We start from the raw sequence: 16,346 nt of genomic DNA on the forward strand, positions 1-16,346 counted from the left end.
ATATATAATATAATTTTTTATTCTTGTATCAATATTCTTATAAGTTAATAGTTAATATTAAAATATTCATTATCAATTTGCTTCATTATCAATTGAATTTTATATTACGATGTATTTTATTGTATAATAGAATTAATAGAATATTGTATAATAATAGAAATTATTTGTAATATTAAAAATTCAAGTAACTGTATACTGCATAATTTTAAATATGTATCCATTTCAGAAAAAAGTATATATGAAAAATTCTATAATAATTTTTAGTAATTTTTATAGCTACGAATATTAAAAATATTTTTATTTTTCGAAAAAGACAGAATTTAAAAAAAAAATATTGAAATAAAATATAATCATAAATTACATTGAAATATTATGTGTATATATTTAATATGCATAATTTTGGTTATATAAAATGTACAAATATCTGTATTCTATATAAATGTATTTGTAAATTTATAAAAAAATAAAATACATAAATACAATTTAATATAAAAATGTATTTATTTTACATTTGTATTACAAATCTGGCCAAACTATATTCTCTATCCATGAGATATAATTGTAAACGCGAGTATATATACCAGGAATAATGGTACCGCAAAGCTTCCCTAAACTCGTTACACCGATTAAAGTATACATACAATCGTAATCTCGATTTAAGATGACAAGTGGTCCACCACTATCTCCCTATAATCACAATAGATATAAATTTTATATTTCTATGTATTATATTATTCTTAAAATATTATTACCTGACAAGTATCTTTTCCAAGTTCACCGGCGCAGATTTGCGAATCTTCTGTGATTCCGAATTTGAGTTTATTGTTTTTCTCATTTCCGATGAATAACTTATTACATTTTGGTTGAGATACCAAACTAATTGTGACTTTTAATAAATCATTTGAACCGCTTTCGTCTTGAAAAAAATTTAAATTAAAATCGAATATTATTTTAGTCAAATAAATAAGATTTTTTTAAATTATTGTACTTACGCCATTCAACATCTCCCCATCCTGTTGCAGTTGCCTTACCATCAAGGCCACTATCCGGTAAAGAATACGGTAAACAACTGGGTCTTATCCACGCATTGAATTGCACGTCACTTTCTAATTTAAGAAGCGCGATATCATGATATTGAGATGGTGGTTTATAATGAGGATTTCTTATTCGCTCAATAACACGAAAATTTTCTGGTTTTGCATAATCATCCGATCTCTCGAGATTTAAATCACCTAATCGTACCCAATTTGCAGTGCTATTCCTATAAAAAGTTATACTTGAATTTATATATTATATTTATATAACGATTACATAATTATTATTTACTAATTTTGCTGTTAATATTAATATTTATAAAACTAACAACTATATAATAATAATAATTTGAATAATAATTTGAATAATAATATTGAAATGAGAATCAAAATATATACAAGTTTCTGCTAAAAGTACAATGTGCAGCGGTTAAAACGAATCTTTCTGAAATTAATGTGCCGCCGCATGCCCAAACAATGCCATCTAATGTGTCAAATCCAATTGCAGCCATATGCGGAAATTCTTTTGCTTCAGCTTTTGTACCACCGACGATAAGTGTACGATCTTTAATGTAACACAAAGATTTATTTACAGGTTTCTTATTGTTTATTAAAGTTGGTGGATATTCGGTCGTGTATACGTATCTACTATATTCTTCACATTCTAAAATTATTATTATAATGGATTACAACATAAAGTTTTTGAAAGAATTTAGAATTTAAAAAATTATATATATATAAAATACATACTTTCTCTTGTTTTCATCTTTTCAGTAAATGGTAGAAGAGTTGTAATTGCAGTTGTTTTTTTAGTTGTTGTAGTTCTAATTATAGTTGTAGATGTTTTTTTTATGTTTGGACAGCATACAACAGGATCAAAATTAAGATATCCACATATTTTATGTGAACTTAATCCTTTTAATAAATTTTCATAAACTGAAGGACATTGTTGAAGAAGTTTACAAATACCTGGCAAATTGTTATTAGTGATACATGGCTCGTCTGGAAAAGATATTAAATATTAGATAAGAATTATGAATATAAAGAACTATATATATATATATATGAATATCCATTAACAATGAGTATATAAAAAATCTTAATTAACTTTATGATGCAATTCATTGTATTTATTTTTTATTTTCTCTTATAAACTTTTCTCAATTAAGATTCCTAAAATTATTTAAAAAAATATATTTTTATGTATTGAATTATATACATTTATATACATATAATATATAAAAAATATATAAAATATAATTTATAAATAAATGTTATTACATTCATTTAACGAAATTTTGTTTTAATACTAATATCTAATCCTCTTTTATATGTATCGGAATATTAGAATTCTGTATTTATAAAACTTTATTGAATCAATAAAAAATTAAATAAAAAATTAATATTTTTCCAAGAATATATTTTCGATAACAACAAAATAAAACTAATCATTTATAAATATAATTTTAAATATCATATTAAATATCATTAAATTATTATATTAGTATATAATATTATATTAGTATATATTAGTATTAGTATATAATAATCTTTAATTTTTATATCTTTTTATTTATTGTCTATTAAAAAACTACTTCTTTTACCTTCGTCCTGTGTATTGCAAAAAATCGGATTGCATAGAAAATATAAAAACATTATAATCAACATTGTTATTGGTAATAAAAATTATGACGATAATCAACACATGCCTTCACTACTTCGTAAGTTTCTCAACTGCTTCGTATTTCTCTTTACACATCACTTTTGTATATCCCCCCCTTACTTCCAAGATAGTAACTGGTAGGAAAAGTGATAAATCTTTTTTTCCTGAAAATGAAATGAATTTCTAAGAAAATAGAAATTAATTAATTATATGGATTATGGATTGAATGAAAATTATTCAAGTATCTTGATATCATTAATAGTACCGTAATAACACAAAATATTATAATAGTACAATATAGATATATATAATGGCTCATATTCGAATACTTTTCTATTTTTCAGAATGAATGAAAATATTTATAAATATCTTACCATTTCTTTATTACTTAATTAAGAACAATTTAAAAATGATTGCAACAAAAATAAATGAAAAATTTAAAAATAATTTGGATTATATTAATATTATAAATTTTTATTAATGTATTATCATAAATATAAAAAAGCATATGTATAAAAATATATATAATATATATATACATATAAGTATATATATATTTATTATATTATATTATTATACATTATTCAAGTAAATCATAAGAGTCAAAAGTTTTTTTATTTGATTTTTCTGAAATAATTAGACTTAAAAATTTAAAACCTTTAAAAATATTTCTGCAATAAAATTATTTAAAATAGAATAAAAAAAATTGAGAATTGAGATATATATATAAAATAAATAATTGAAAATAATTGATGGTAATAATATGATTAGTTTTACATTAATTTTGATGATAAATGTATTTATATACGTATTTTTGAATCATACTGGGAGTTTCCCGTTATTGCATGAAATCGTATAGCGGAAAATGTATTATCAATATTCCAATCTATTCTAATATAATGATGTTTAATAATTATTAGAATATAATAATATTTTATATATAAAATGTTTATATTATGTAAATATATTATATTAAAAAAAAATAAAAAATAATAAATAATAAATAATAAATAGAGAAAAATATAAAATGTAATATATTATTTATTAATTTAATAATATAATATATTATTATAATATATGTTTTTTTAATTATTTCTTGAATAATTAATTTTATATAGACTACAATAATAGATTTACATTATATAATATTATACAAGATAATAAGATAAACAAAAAATTCATAGAAAGAAAAATTAACTTTTTTTTCTTGATCTTGTTTATACTTTCAAGAATATTACAATTTTTGAATAAAATTATTTTTTCGTTATATGAAAATATTCCGAAATTTTTTATGGAATTTTTACTATTGAAAGAATATAATCTAAAATAATCTAAAATATAAATATAAACGAAATATATATATGATTTATAAAAATACAAAAATATAGAATTTAATATCACATATAAAAATATAAAATATATTTTGTTCATTATCTCATAATAATAAAAAATTAATAAAAAACATAATTACATATTGATATTATTAGTTTGATGTGATGCACCAATCATTAATTAATAATTATTATTTAAAAAGAATTTTAAAATTTAGAAAGTTGTTTGAAATTCTAGCTTTGAGATGTAAATTTTATAAGAAACTAGCAATTAATTAATTTTTAGTGTTATGTTTTCGATAATGGAAAATATTAGAAGCTGTTTTTAATATACATTAATAAAAATTAATGTATATGTTTTCTATCCTTTTCGCACAATGTTGCTTTCTTTGTCTATAATAGAATGTTATGCCTATTCTATGTTTCTATTAATAAATCAAAGCTTCTAGTATCCATCTACAAGATGGTGCTAACTTTTTTATTTATTTTTTTTTGACTAACGGAAAAAATATATTTCCTTAATATTTTATAAGAAAAAAAGACAATTTTATATTTAAAAATACTTTGAAAAAAATCACAAATGAATCTATATATAAATGTTTCAAAAAACTTGTAGAAATAAGAAAATTAGAAAAATTTAAAAAAAAAGAAAAGAAAATAAAAAATATAAATAAAAAATACTTACTCTATATATATAAAATAATAATACATATACACTTTTAAATTATTTTATTAAAATTTTATTTATATGAAATTTAAAAAAACTATGGCAAAAAAAATATCAATGGATAATATTTAGAAAAAAAATGACAGATGAAACAATAATTCATGCAAAAAATGTCATTCTATATCTGTAACATTGAATAAAAATATTTGATAGATTTATCTATATATTATTTATTATAAATGATAATGTTGCCATATTTATTTGATAAAATTTATTTTTAATTTGTGCATTTATTTCTTTTTTAAATTTTCATTATAAATATATATTATTATTTTAAAAAATAATAAGATCAGTAATAGTAAATTTTATACGTATATTTTCATCCAATATGAATCATTCAATAACAATTTTCGAAGCTTATATGTTTAGCTTATATATTTTATTACATTTCTCTTTTTACTTAAATATACATAAATAAAAATAATGAATTCCACGGTACATAAACGATGCCCACTTATTTTATTTAATATATTCTAAACATATATATAACACGTTAGCAAATCAGGACTTGATATTATATGTATAAATTTTAGGCTATTAATAAAAAATTTAATTTCGTGTAGTCAATTCATGATATCAATTATTTATAGAAATAATATCAATAATCAATAATAATAATAATAATAATAATAATAATAATAATAATAATAATAATAATAATAATAATAATAATATACAGTAAAAATCTAAATTAATTTCGAGTTGTGGATACTAAAATTGAAAAAAAAAGTACATACTATCTAAACAAAAAGAAAACAAATACGATGTAAAATAAAATTAGAAAATGATGATATATCGATACATTACATACTATATCATGCCCATATCTTTTCTATGTAGAAAGGGACTTTTTATAATCTCGCAAAGCTTAAGCAAATTTGACAAGTGAACTTAAATCCGAATCGCATTAAAGGAGAATTTCGATAAAACCTAATGCGATCATTTATTTGTTCATAGAAATAAAACGAAACATCATTATATGTATACATTTTATAAGTAGCATATTGAATATCCACAAGATAAGTTTTATCGTAACTCTGACCTATGTCATACAACGAATTATTAATATGTACAGTCTCTATGTACCCGCGTTAAGTTATCAGTCTTACGGCTCTCAAGAGGAAATTGTACATTTCTTTTTTTTTATATTATGTTTCATATGCATGCATTTTTTAATGATCTCTGTTGTAAAGTACAAATATATATATATGTATATATATTTATATAACTAATCTCAAGATAGAGTAAATAGAATGAGTTTTGTAATAAGTCTTGTACAAGTTTAATCAAATTGAGATGATCACGTATCGCGATACTTAATATAAATTAATTATATTATAATATGATAATTACTTAAATAACACTTCGATGCGTATATAAACATGTATACATTTGTATATTTGCTTTTACAACGGAGAGGCTTCGAATGCATCAACGCTTTAAAATAAAATTCTCCATTGGATACATTTATTAATATATTAATTTTTTGCCGTAAGTGGAAGCTTAAGCAATGAATATTTCTTAAGCTTATTTACGTTATTTGAATAACATTGTTTTCAATTCTTTTATAGAAGCATTTGAAGATTGGATACATGATAGAATTCGTTCAATGATCTATAAGAGATAATTTGTTTAAATATTTACGTTATCTCTTAATAGAATTGGTATAATAATCTAAAATTGCTAATATGCTTCCATGAAAGAAGTTTTAATTTTTTTTTTTTTTAACATGAACGCAATATACACATTGGCTATGCAATTAGTTAGAACATAATAGTCGAGTTCTATCGGATGCGAATTAAACTAGCGCATCATCTCGGTTCGTCGAACTTGTTACATTTTATCTGTTGCTATTTATATACATATATAATATAATAGTCGTTCAATAAATATATATATATATAGAAAATTAGGAAAGCTCTAGTTGCACTTTGCAGAATATTATTGTTGAATGTTATATTTTGCTTAAATTAATCCCATTTAATATATCTGCGTAAAATTAATATAATTATATTATATATAATATATTAAAGAGATTTTTTTTTTTTTTTTACTTTCTTCTATACTCTTATATTCAGTCGTTCGAAATATTCTTCCGTGAGTCAATTTTATTAATCAGCAATCAATTCTGTACAATATCTGGAATGAATCAAGTACAAGATATAGTACAATAAGTTAGGGGGACCAATTCTTGAAGATACATTACGATGAAAAAGAAATCATATGTACAGCGAAGAGCAATAATATATAAATAGATTGTGCTTAGTTTTTCCTTTGTTTCACTGGAATTAGCAAAATATTCAGTTAATGACATAAATGTGACGAAAAACTCGTTTAAATAAATAAACTGTTAAAAATTACAAAAAGATTTGTTTTTGTTTTTATTATAAAAAGAAAGATGTGCTTTATCTTCCTATTAAATTTTATTTCTTGGTAACTTATTTGTCGAAGATATGTACTTACAAAAATAAAAAAATGTAATATCGAACAGAATAAATTTGTAATCGATTAAATAGTTAAGTACAAAATAAATTGATTTATCGATGAACACTTTCGGCACAAGTTAGATCTACACAATCATACACTATTTAATAAAGACACTTTCTCCTTGTCCATTTTCTTTTTTATATCAAAGTGCTTAGAAAGTCCAAAATTTTTGATTATCCTCCTATAAATTATTAATTATGTTTCTATATTATAATCTATTTGTTATAAAAAAAAAATTTTTTTCCAAAAATTATTTTATACATATTCAAAATTAAAATTTTAAATTTTAAAATGAAGAATAAATATAAAAATTCTCTATATGCCGTATAAAAAAATATAGGCAAAAGAATAAATAACTTAAACAAGTACAATTAAAATATATTAAATATTCAAAATGAAAATGAATGACGAAACCTCAGTCATATCACCGAATACATAGAATGATAAAAAAGATTAGAAACGTTAAAAAAAGAAATAAACAGCAGAAGAATATATATTCAAAGAATAACAATCAATTGTTAAGATCCCATGTAATAATGTCTATTAAACACTCTGACTCCATTGTATTGTGAAAGGTGCTATCAAGGAAGAAGCTCTTTGATTCTGCGAGGGAGGAAAGTTGACGTCGATACCCAGCAAAAGACAGACTAAAAAAAGATGATCATAGACAAACTGGATTATAACAACTTGGAACTTGAGCGATCAGATAGTCGCCAATGGTTCTCTTTTCTATCAAAAAAATATATCTGCGTAATTTCTAATTGCACTTATTATTCTACAAACTCAATGCCGTCCTTCTTTTTATGATTTCATGATCATCTCACATTAACTATCATTATGCCATGACGTCCCTACAAAGAAAATCTCGTTTCCTGAATATTTGTCTCTTTGGATGTATAGTTGGGACATAAATGTTAAAGATTGTACATACGTATTTTTTTTCCTCTTAATATGCACGAACCAGTCGTACGTAGTGCGAATTACATTGGCATGCATATATATATATTCCTTATCATGCGATCATGATTTACTTAGTAATAATAATAGTAATAATAATATAGTCTGTCTGATTTGTACTTTGTGGAAAATAGTAAAGAAGAAAGCAAAAAAGAGTATGAATTGAATTTCATAGTTGTATATGAGGTTCATAAAAAAAATTCGTTCAAAAAGTCTGATAAAGAAACATCGACGCAGAATAATTGTTCGAACATGTGTTTTTCTCAATATCGAAAGGCATATATAACATGAACATATAATAATATTGCCTGTCTACTTATTTCCAAACGAATTCTTTTCTTCTTGCTATCACTTGTTGTATTCCATATACTATGTACATAGTCAATTATTTTTGATTCTAATTATAAAAATATTCATGCTTTTGTAAAATAGTATATAAAATCAAGAAATAAAATTTTAAATTTAGTTTCCTCTTGAATTCATGATCGAAAAATAAAATCTGATTGTGATATTATTTTTATTCAAGAATATGCGATTAAATAGTTAGCGCTCTGACATGTGTATACAAAGATAAAATAATATATATATATATATAAATAAATAAATATATATACATATACTATAGATCCATATATGTATATGTATATACAGTGACATTGTATAAAATGTACATGAGATTAAAAATACTTTTTGCAAGAAATTTTACGTGAGTATCGACGTGTTAATTCTTGAATAATTTGTCGTGCAAAAGACGCAACACGTTATAAGATGTATAACTCTATAAGGTATAAGGTAATTGATTTATCGAACGATAACAATACGGGATAATATTATTACGATATATAATATTAGTATGAATAATATTATGTAACTTTGGCCTCTTTATACAATTATTACTATAAATCGTTCCAATAAAAAAAAATAAAATACAGATAAAGAGACAGTTAGCACCCGTCAGACAAAAAAAAAGTTATTCTCTGAATCAAAGAAATAACGGACTTTTTTCTCTTTTCAATAATTATATGTTCTTATATGTGTTATGATAACAATTTAAAACTTAGAGTTAACTTAGAAACTTTTTTATACTAGCAGAAATTATTATTTTTCCATATAGTTATTTTTCTATTTTAAGTGGTTACGATTGGAACATTTTAATTGACATCTAAACTTTTATATAAAATAATCTAAAAAATCATCTAAAAAAAATAAAAAATAAAAAAAAAATAGCGATCCAAAAAATGTTATGTTACTTTACATTACAACATTAAATTGTAATAATTATTCCATTCGAAACCACATTCGGCACATTTTTAATTCTGTCTTTCATTTCATGTAATTGATTATTTTGAGCTTTGTTCCAATTTGCGTTACTTATTATATATAAGATCCCTTGGCCCATCCCATTAAAAAAAATCCTACTAACACAATTGCACAAGTTTGTACGTTTAAAAAGAAACAAAAAAAAAAAAGTACAGAGAAATAGAGAAGAAGAAAGGATATGCGAAAAAAAAGATAATATTAAAAAAGAAAAAGAGGAACGGACAAGACCAGCGAGATTTGGTCAATTCGAAGGTGGAAATTTATCTTAATGGACATCTTCAGCCATTGATAGCCAAGTTCCAGAAAAGAGGAAGAGGAAAGAAGGAAGACGATGAACGAGAAGATGTATGATGACCAAATTGGTAGAAAGTTTGGAGAAGCTTCAGAACAAACATTCATCCAATCCAGATCCATGATCTTTAGTATATTTGTTTGCATATTGTCTCTCTTACACGGTTATTCCTGTGTTCCATATACACTATATATGTCTGTTCTGCACGTTGCAATCTGAAACGAAAGAAATAAGAACTGTAGTCACTGTGGGCTTTATAATGAATTGTTTAACACGCCAAATAGTGTGAAGGTTATCACTATAGTTAGTCTACGATACTTGATAAATGTTATTTTAACAATATTTTTCATTCGAAAAATTTGATAAGAAATACATTTTTTGATGTACATATACATTTAATATTTTTATTCGAATTTATTTTTAGAATTTTTCTAAATCTATATATTTATATATTTTATTTACTTTATATGCTATATATGCGAATATTTTTATTTATTTTGTTTACTGTGTATAAAAGTCATATTAATAATCAATGATGTAATTAAGTGGTATTATCATAAAATTATATTTTTATCGACATACTTTTATCATTTCTGACCGATAAATAATAAATTCATAAATTATGCTTAATTGCTTGTAATTTTTCAAATAACTTATTCAATAATTATCATTATCTAATCCAAGTATTTTTATTTATCTAATAATAATTCAATAATATATAATAAATAATAATATTGATAATAACTTTCATAAATAAAATACTTTTCTATGTTAAAATTAATTTTCGATTAGATAAAAAATACATAATTTTGAAAATATGATTATAACGAACAATAATTCGACCGATATATAGAGTGTCAAGATTATCTAGCCAACCCACACGTCTAGACGTCTTAAAGTTTTTATGAAGTTTACAAAACGTGTTATGGTATAACTATATGCAATGTGGCGATATATGTATATGATCCTGTACCACCTTTTAACCACGCCTTAACTGGACATACATACCGGTTTTATACATATAAGATCGCTTTATATTGTATATATATATATATATATATATATATAAAATGTAAGTCTTTGATACTTAAAAAATGTATATTAAAATGTCTTAAATACTCAATTAACTGTTAAAAAATTATAACGAGTAATCTAACATCTAAAAAAATAATTTTTTCAAACTGCAAAGTTGAAAGAAAATTTTTACTGATTCATCGTTATTAAAATTGATTTTAAGGAACTTGTGTTTTTGCTTATGAACCTTTTTGATTGCTTATGAACTAATTTTTTTTATAGTCTTTTTTTTTAATCCATGGACTAATTTTATTTATAACTATTTTAATTAGTTCACAAAACGATAAGAATTTTTATATTTATCAACGTTATCAATCATAGCTTTCGAACGATTAATTGTGACATGATGATATAGATCAATTTAACTGCGACATAAACTAGTTAATACATGTAAATTATTTAAATTTTATAAGTTTTTTTTACAAATTTCTAATCAATATAAATTGTACATATATTGTTCATGTTTATATTTAATCTAATTCAAAACTTTGCATGAATCAAGGAAGTGTAGTTAAGTATAAACTACTTTATTCTAATATGTACGTAGAATGAATTCACATTTGTCAGTCTGCTGGCAGTAGGCCAAGGTTTCGGTTACTTATTCTTTTGGCCATGAAATCATTGCAATTTATAAATCACTTAGGTCATTCTAAAATTATATATCGTTATTTTTAAGATATTTAAAAAATGTATATAAATATAAAGAGGATTCTAAGATAAAAAATTATTAAAAAATACATTAATATTAATATTTTTTTTAAGAAATCTGCATTATCAAATAAACTTGAAAAGTTTGCTTTATCATATTTACTTTATAATTTCAATATCATTTAACCGTAAATGCATAAAAATAAAGCAAAGTAACATTTGATCATATGATTATGATGAAAGAAACAAATATAATCATATTTTTAAATTACTGCGATGTAAGTATGGTAAATTTGTTGATAATAATATTTTTAATTGAATTCGCGTGACCTGAAAGAAGTTCATTCGCACTCAACAGAGGCAAGTGTCCGCTTGTGGAACTTGCGACATAAAGGTGCTCTCACAAAAATCAATTTAAAATCATTGTACTAAGAGGTAAATTCTAAATTCTTTTTTTAAAAAATATATGTATTCAAATATACATACATAAAATATCGACCTATAAAGATATTTATAATTTAGTATATAAAGTGATTGAAATATAATATTGCAATCTTGTTTTTTGCTTTTAACAAATAATAATTTATGTTCCTTCTAAATTAAAATTGCAAAAATTAAAATAAATTTTCTAATACAGTTTCCTTGTATAAAAATTTGATCCGATTGTGAAACTAGCATAACGAATGAAAAGGAGTGAAAAAGAAACGAAGATGAAGAAACAAATATATCTTGTCAGGCGCGGTAACAACCTTTAGTTAAGGCGATTAGAGTCAGGCGACTCGTTGGTCGCGGTTGTTATCGTCGCACCACGCCAGATTGTTATTTATAGAGAGAAAGTTTAAACGTGCGTATGAGGATGGAGAAAAGATATATGTTGTGACATGGTTATTTTTCGCAAATTTTCAAGGCGATTTAAACTTTAGAAAGAATCCACTTACTCACGACAACGTTACTCACGACTCGAATCATAAGATTATGCTGATTGGCATTAGCGACATTGTCGGTCCTTTACCTTTCCTACAATTCTTTTTGAAATCATGCACAAGGACGCTCTTTCAAAATATTTATACAGCCAATACATATAGCAATGTTATAAATTTATGTTATAATATTGTATGAATTTTACATTATTATCTAATATTAATAAACTGTTAATGAATTTATTTATTCTTATATCTATCTTCAATATCTCTGTAATGATAAGTAAATTCCAAGTTTGTGGAATTGATTCTATTTTTAATCTTCATTACCTATTGAAGATTATTAATAAGAAATATCGCTCGAAATAAGAAGATTAATGAAACGCAAAACTCGTTAGAGTGAATTCAGGATTGTTATATATGTATAATAAGTTTTATAAGTATTATATGTACAAGATCAACTTACCATAAATGTAACGCGACTAGTGCCTCCTTTCTCGCCTGTTCCGCGCTATCGACTTCTGATTATTGTCTTTTTCTTCCGTTCAAGCATGTCTTTTTATAAATTTGAACTTAATCACAGTCCATCGCTTCCCTTCTTTTATCATTGCTCTTTTCTGCGTTCTCTTGATCTTGATGTCCACACTTATATACGCTATCGTGTAAATATTACACGATGTTTTCGTACGACAATCTTATGCATGCCGTTGCGTAGATATATTGCCACCTCGTCCCGCATGGTCTACATCTTGTGATCTTTAAATCAAATAGATTGGAAGAATTCGTACGACATACGTACATCGTTTGTGACCAGTGACGAAGATTCACCAGTATGGAGCATCATTCGCAAGATGCTGCCAGGATGCGAACTCGCTCCACGTGCGTACGTTCGCTTTTGTTGCATCTGTGATTCGTGGTATACTATCTCGGTTATTATTCTTCGAAAAGCCATCGCACGTTGTCAGAATATCGTACCGTTTGGGTGGTGCTCGTGGCTACAACATGAAAAGTGTACATTTTAAATCATTACATTCAATTATATCGTGTATAAATAAACGACAAGATTGAGATGAAATTGAAATAAAGAAACAAAAGAAAAGTAATAATAGAATAGGATAGGATAAGATCTCAATCTTCTCAGTAGAGTAGAAAGATATAACAGATGTAATAAAAATATAAGACAAGGTATAAAATAAAATATAAAATATTTCTCAATAGCCTCGAGACATATGAGATAGAAACTACAAACTGGCATACAAAACACTGAAAAAAAATCATATATAGATTTTTAAATAATAGAAAATTAATGTTAAATATAATACCTCTAACTTTTTTCGAACGATAAAATTCTTTCCCTCGTTGTTGTCCCAATATTCTTTTCCATCGGTTCGATATCGTACACAGAATTCTATCACGTTTGATTTCAATGGTAGAGTTAATCGAAAGCGGAAGGTATCGTAAAGAATCAGGGCCGGAGAACCCGGTAGTTCAACATAAGTGCAATGAACGTCCTCGTGTGTCTTCCAAGAATCGTTGCTCACCCTGACCACGACTTCCTTGTCATACGCCAGATTACGTACCTTGATGGTACCTACTAGACACTGTTCCGATTCTTTCACTATCACGTTTTCCAAGCTGACATTCTCCTGATCAAGTTTCTGACGGAAGGCTAAATAATCGCTCGCCGGTTGAGGGAAAGTTACTTGCCAAGGTGACACGAGTTCTATAGATTGATCATTCTCAATTTTCGAATTTAAAAGTCGTCCTGTTAATCCAGCCAGGTAAGCTGTGCTCCACAAAGGTGGTACATTACTGGGTTCCGACATCACACGTACCTGTAAACGAAAAAAGGAAAGGCAATAAAATATCTTATTTTATATTAATTTGTTGATTACAAAATTCATTATTATATATGAATAATGTTATTTGAGTAAAAAAAAAAATCATAATAAAACTGAAAAAAATAAAACGACAATTTCATTTAAATAATTATAAAGAAACTCAAAAAAATTGTAACATAAAATAGAAAACAATTTAATTTATAACAATTTAATAATTGTAAAATTTAAAAATAATAATATATTATAAGATTAAATTATATAAATCATAAAAAAATTTAAATACAAACAGAAAATTCAAAATCTCTATCACAAGTAGAGTCATTTTATTTTCTTTCACACAAAAATGAAATTAAGAATACCTGAGTAAGAGGACGGCCACGATCATCGGCAAACACTACTTTTTTCTTTTGTTTATTACTGCCATCATTACTGTTTCGAATGCTGTTTATGGCCAAGGAACCAGATGACAGGCATGGCCTTATTCTGGGTGGTACCGACCTGCTAGTAATCGTCGGTGCCGTTACCACCAAGGGACTGTATAGCAGCGAACTATACACTGGAGGACTATGCCCCAGAAGCAATTCAGCTGGTATCGCTATAGAACACATTTAGATCTGAAAAAAAATTTTTTTTTAATTTTAAAATATTATTTTCATTTGATTTAATATTAAATTTTATTATTAACATTTTTACGACGTAAAATGTAAATATATTCTAATTTTTTAAATTTATACATTAGAATTCACGAAATTCTTATTTTATTTAAATAAAATAAAAATATCTTTCTTTTAATTAATAAAAATGAAATAATATAAAAATAATATAAATATAAATTGTATTCTATTTTTAACATTGATCTTTCTTGTAATAAAATCTTTATATAAAATATATTAATATTAATATGAATTTTTTAAATACAATATCTAAACAAATTATATAATTAATTATTATATATAAAAAATTATATAATTGTTCAAATTATTAAAATCATTTGTCAGAATGTTTTTTGTTTACGAATTGGACAAAAGAATTCAATTTCATATCGCAAAGACCTTTTAAGAATTGCTATGAGGAAATAGGAATTCGCATTGCACAAATGATTTAAGCGTCAAATCTTTATAGTGAGGAACATGCGTCGATCACTGCCAAAAATTTCGTCAACAATATTACAAGATCGTGTCGTTAGATCACGTGAATCATTCTGGGCCACGATATGATTAAATCCGAAATTACTGGGATTCGATAAATATTAGGAGATATATATAAACTGAACCGTGAAGAGAAGAAGAAAGAGAACTAATTACATATCCATCTATCTCAATAAAATTTTATCTGCTTTTGTAATAACTCAATCTATTGACCAACTTGTGAATAAGTTTCTCTCAATAAAAAAAAAAAGTTATCGTGCAAAATAGAATATATATAATAATTGTTTTTTCAAACTTACGTTACTAATTAATTAAATTCTTCTTGATTACGTGAGACAAGTATAACGTTGTATTATTTATTATTGATTATTATTTTTATTACTGATTTTTAATAAAACGATAAAATGCTTAGTCGTTGTTATTCCAAAGAATAGTACAGACTGAAAATTTTGTACAACTCTATCACAGTGAAGTGTCTTGTGCGACAGGATAGGTGCGTGTGGTCATGTTACCCTGGAGTGGAATTACGACTTTAAATGTGGCAATAGTCTCTTCTCTTGTCCCTCGAGACTTGCTTGCGAACCAGACTCAACATGTACCAGACCGGAACCAAGCAAGTACGCGTATATAGTTAAAAAATATTATAGCAATATCATGAATTATTTTGAATTTCAGATATTTTAATTTATTGTGAGATACTTATCATTTCTATTTTTTTAATAGATTTTCTCTATCAATACGATTTACAACAATAAGAAAATTTTATTATATTCTTATAGAAAAAATGAAGATATCTTCTTTCCTTTTTAAATAAATTTAATTCCTAATAATATCGTTTTAGGAAATTATTATTCTTTTTACATTATTTTTTTTATAAAAAAAATTCATAGTTTTATTAAAAAAA

General features: G+C 24.4%; 2 protein-coding genes across 2 annotated transcripts; both read right to left on the bottom strand.

The window, feature by feature from the left end:
• Positions 1–477: 477 nt before the first annotated feature.
• LOC122714002 (serine protease snake-like) lies at positions 478–13,269 on the bottom strand. The gene is made up of 8 exons (XM_043934953.1): positions 12,920–13,269; positions 9,972–10,026; positions 2,639–2,861; positions 1,785–2,036; positions 1,434–1,698; positions 993–1,261; positions 753–916; positions 478–687 (listed from the first exon to the last, which is right to left on the bottom strand). The coding sequence occupies exons 3-8, from the start codon at positions 2,700–2,702 to the stop codon at positions 517–519; spliced, it is 1,185 nt and encodes a 394-aa protein (XP_043790888.1). The 5' UTR covers positions 2,703–2,861; positions 9,972–10,026; positions 12,920–13,269; the 3' UTR covers positions 478–516.
• Positions 13,027–14,902, bottom strand: LOC122713933 (protein phosphatase 1 regulatory subunit 3C-B). Its single transcript, XM_043934773.1, has 4 exons — positions 14,654–14,902; positions 13,794–14,288; positions 13,282–13,448; positions 13,027–13,108 (listed from the first exon to the last, which is right to left on the bottom strand). The coding sequence occupies exons 1-4, from the start codon at positions 14,900–14,902 to the stop codon at positions 13,027–13,029; spliced, it is 993 nt and encodes a 330-aa protein (XP_043790708.1).
• Between the last annotated feature and the right edge of the window lie 1,444 nt (positions 14,903–16,346).

The sequence above is a fragment of the Apis laboriosa genome, unplaced genomic scaffold (assembly GCF_014066325.1).
Source record: "Apis laboriosa isolate Shangri-la unplaced genomic scaffold, ASM1406632v1 scaffold26_cov146, whole genome shotgun sequence".
In the NCBI taxonomy this organism is placed as follows: domain Eukaryota; kingdom Metazoa; phylum Arthropoda; class Insecta; order Hymenoptera; family Apidae; genus Apis; species Apis laboriosa.

Bases quoted from the DNA above. Each gene is read 5' to 3' on its own strand.
- LOC122713933 (XM_043934773.1), bottom strand. From the start codon at position 14,902: ATGTGTTCTATAGCGATACCAGCTGAATTGCTTCTGGGGCATAGTCCT. The intron at 13,449-13,793 runs GTTCGAAAAAAG...TTCATGTTGTAG, and splicing joins ACGAGGGAAAGAATTTTATC to CCACGAGCACCACCCAAACG. The intron at 13,109-13,281 runs GTGAATCTTCGT...TTTACACGATAG, and splicing joins GCGAATGATGCTCCATACTG to CGTATATAAGTGTGGACATC.
- LOC122714002 (XM_043934953.1), bottom strand. From the start codon at position 2,702: ATGTTGATTATAATGTTTTTATATTTTCTATGCAATCCGATTTTTTGC. The intron at 2,037-2,638 runs GTAAAAGAAGTA...TATCTTTTCCAG, and splicing joins TTGCAATACACAGGACGAAG to ACGAGCCATGTATCACTAAT. The intron at 1,262-1,433 runs GTATATATTTTG...AACTTTTTATAG, and splicing joins TGTACTTTTAGCAGAAACTT to GAATAGCACTGCAAATTGGG.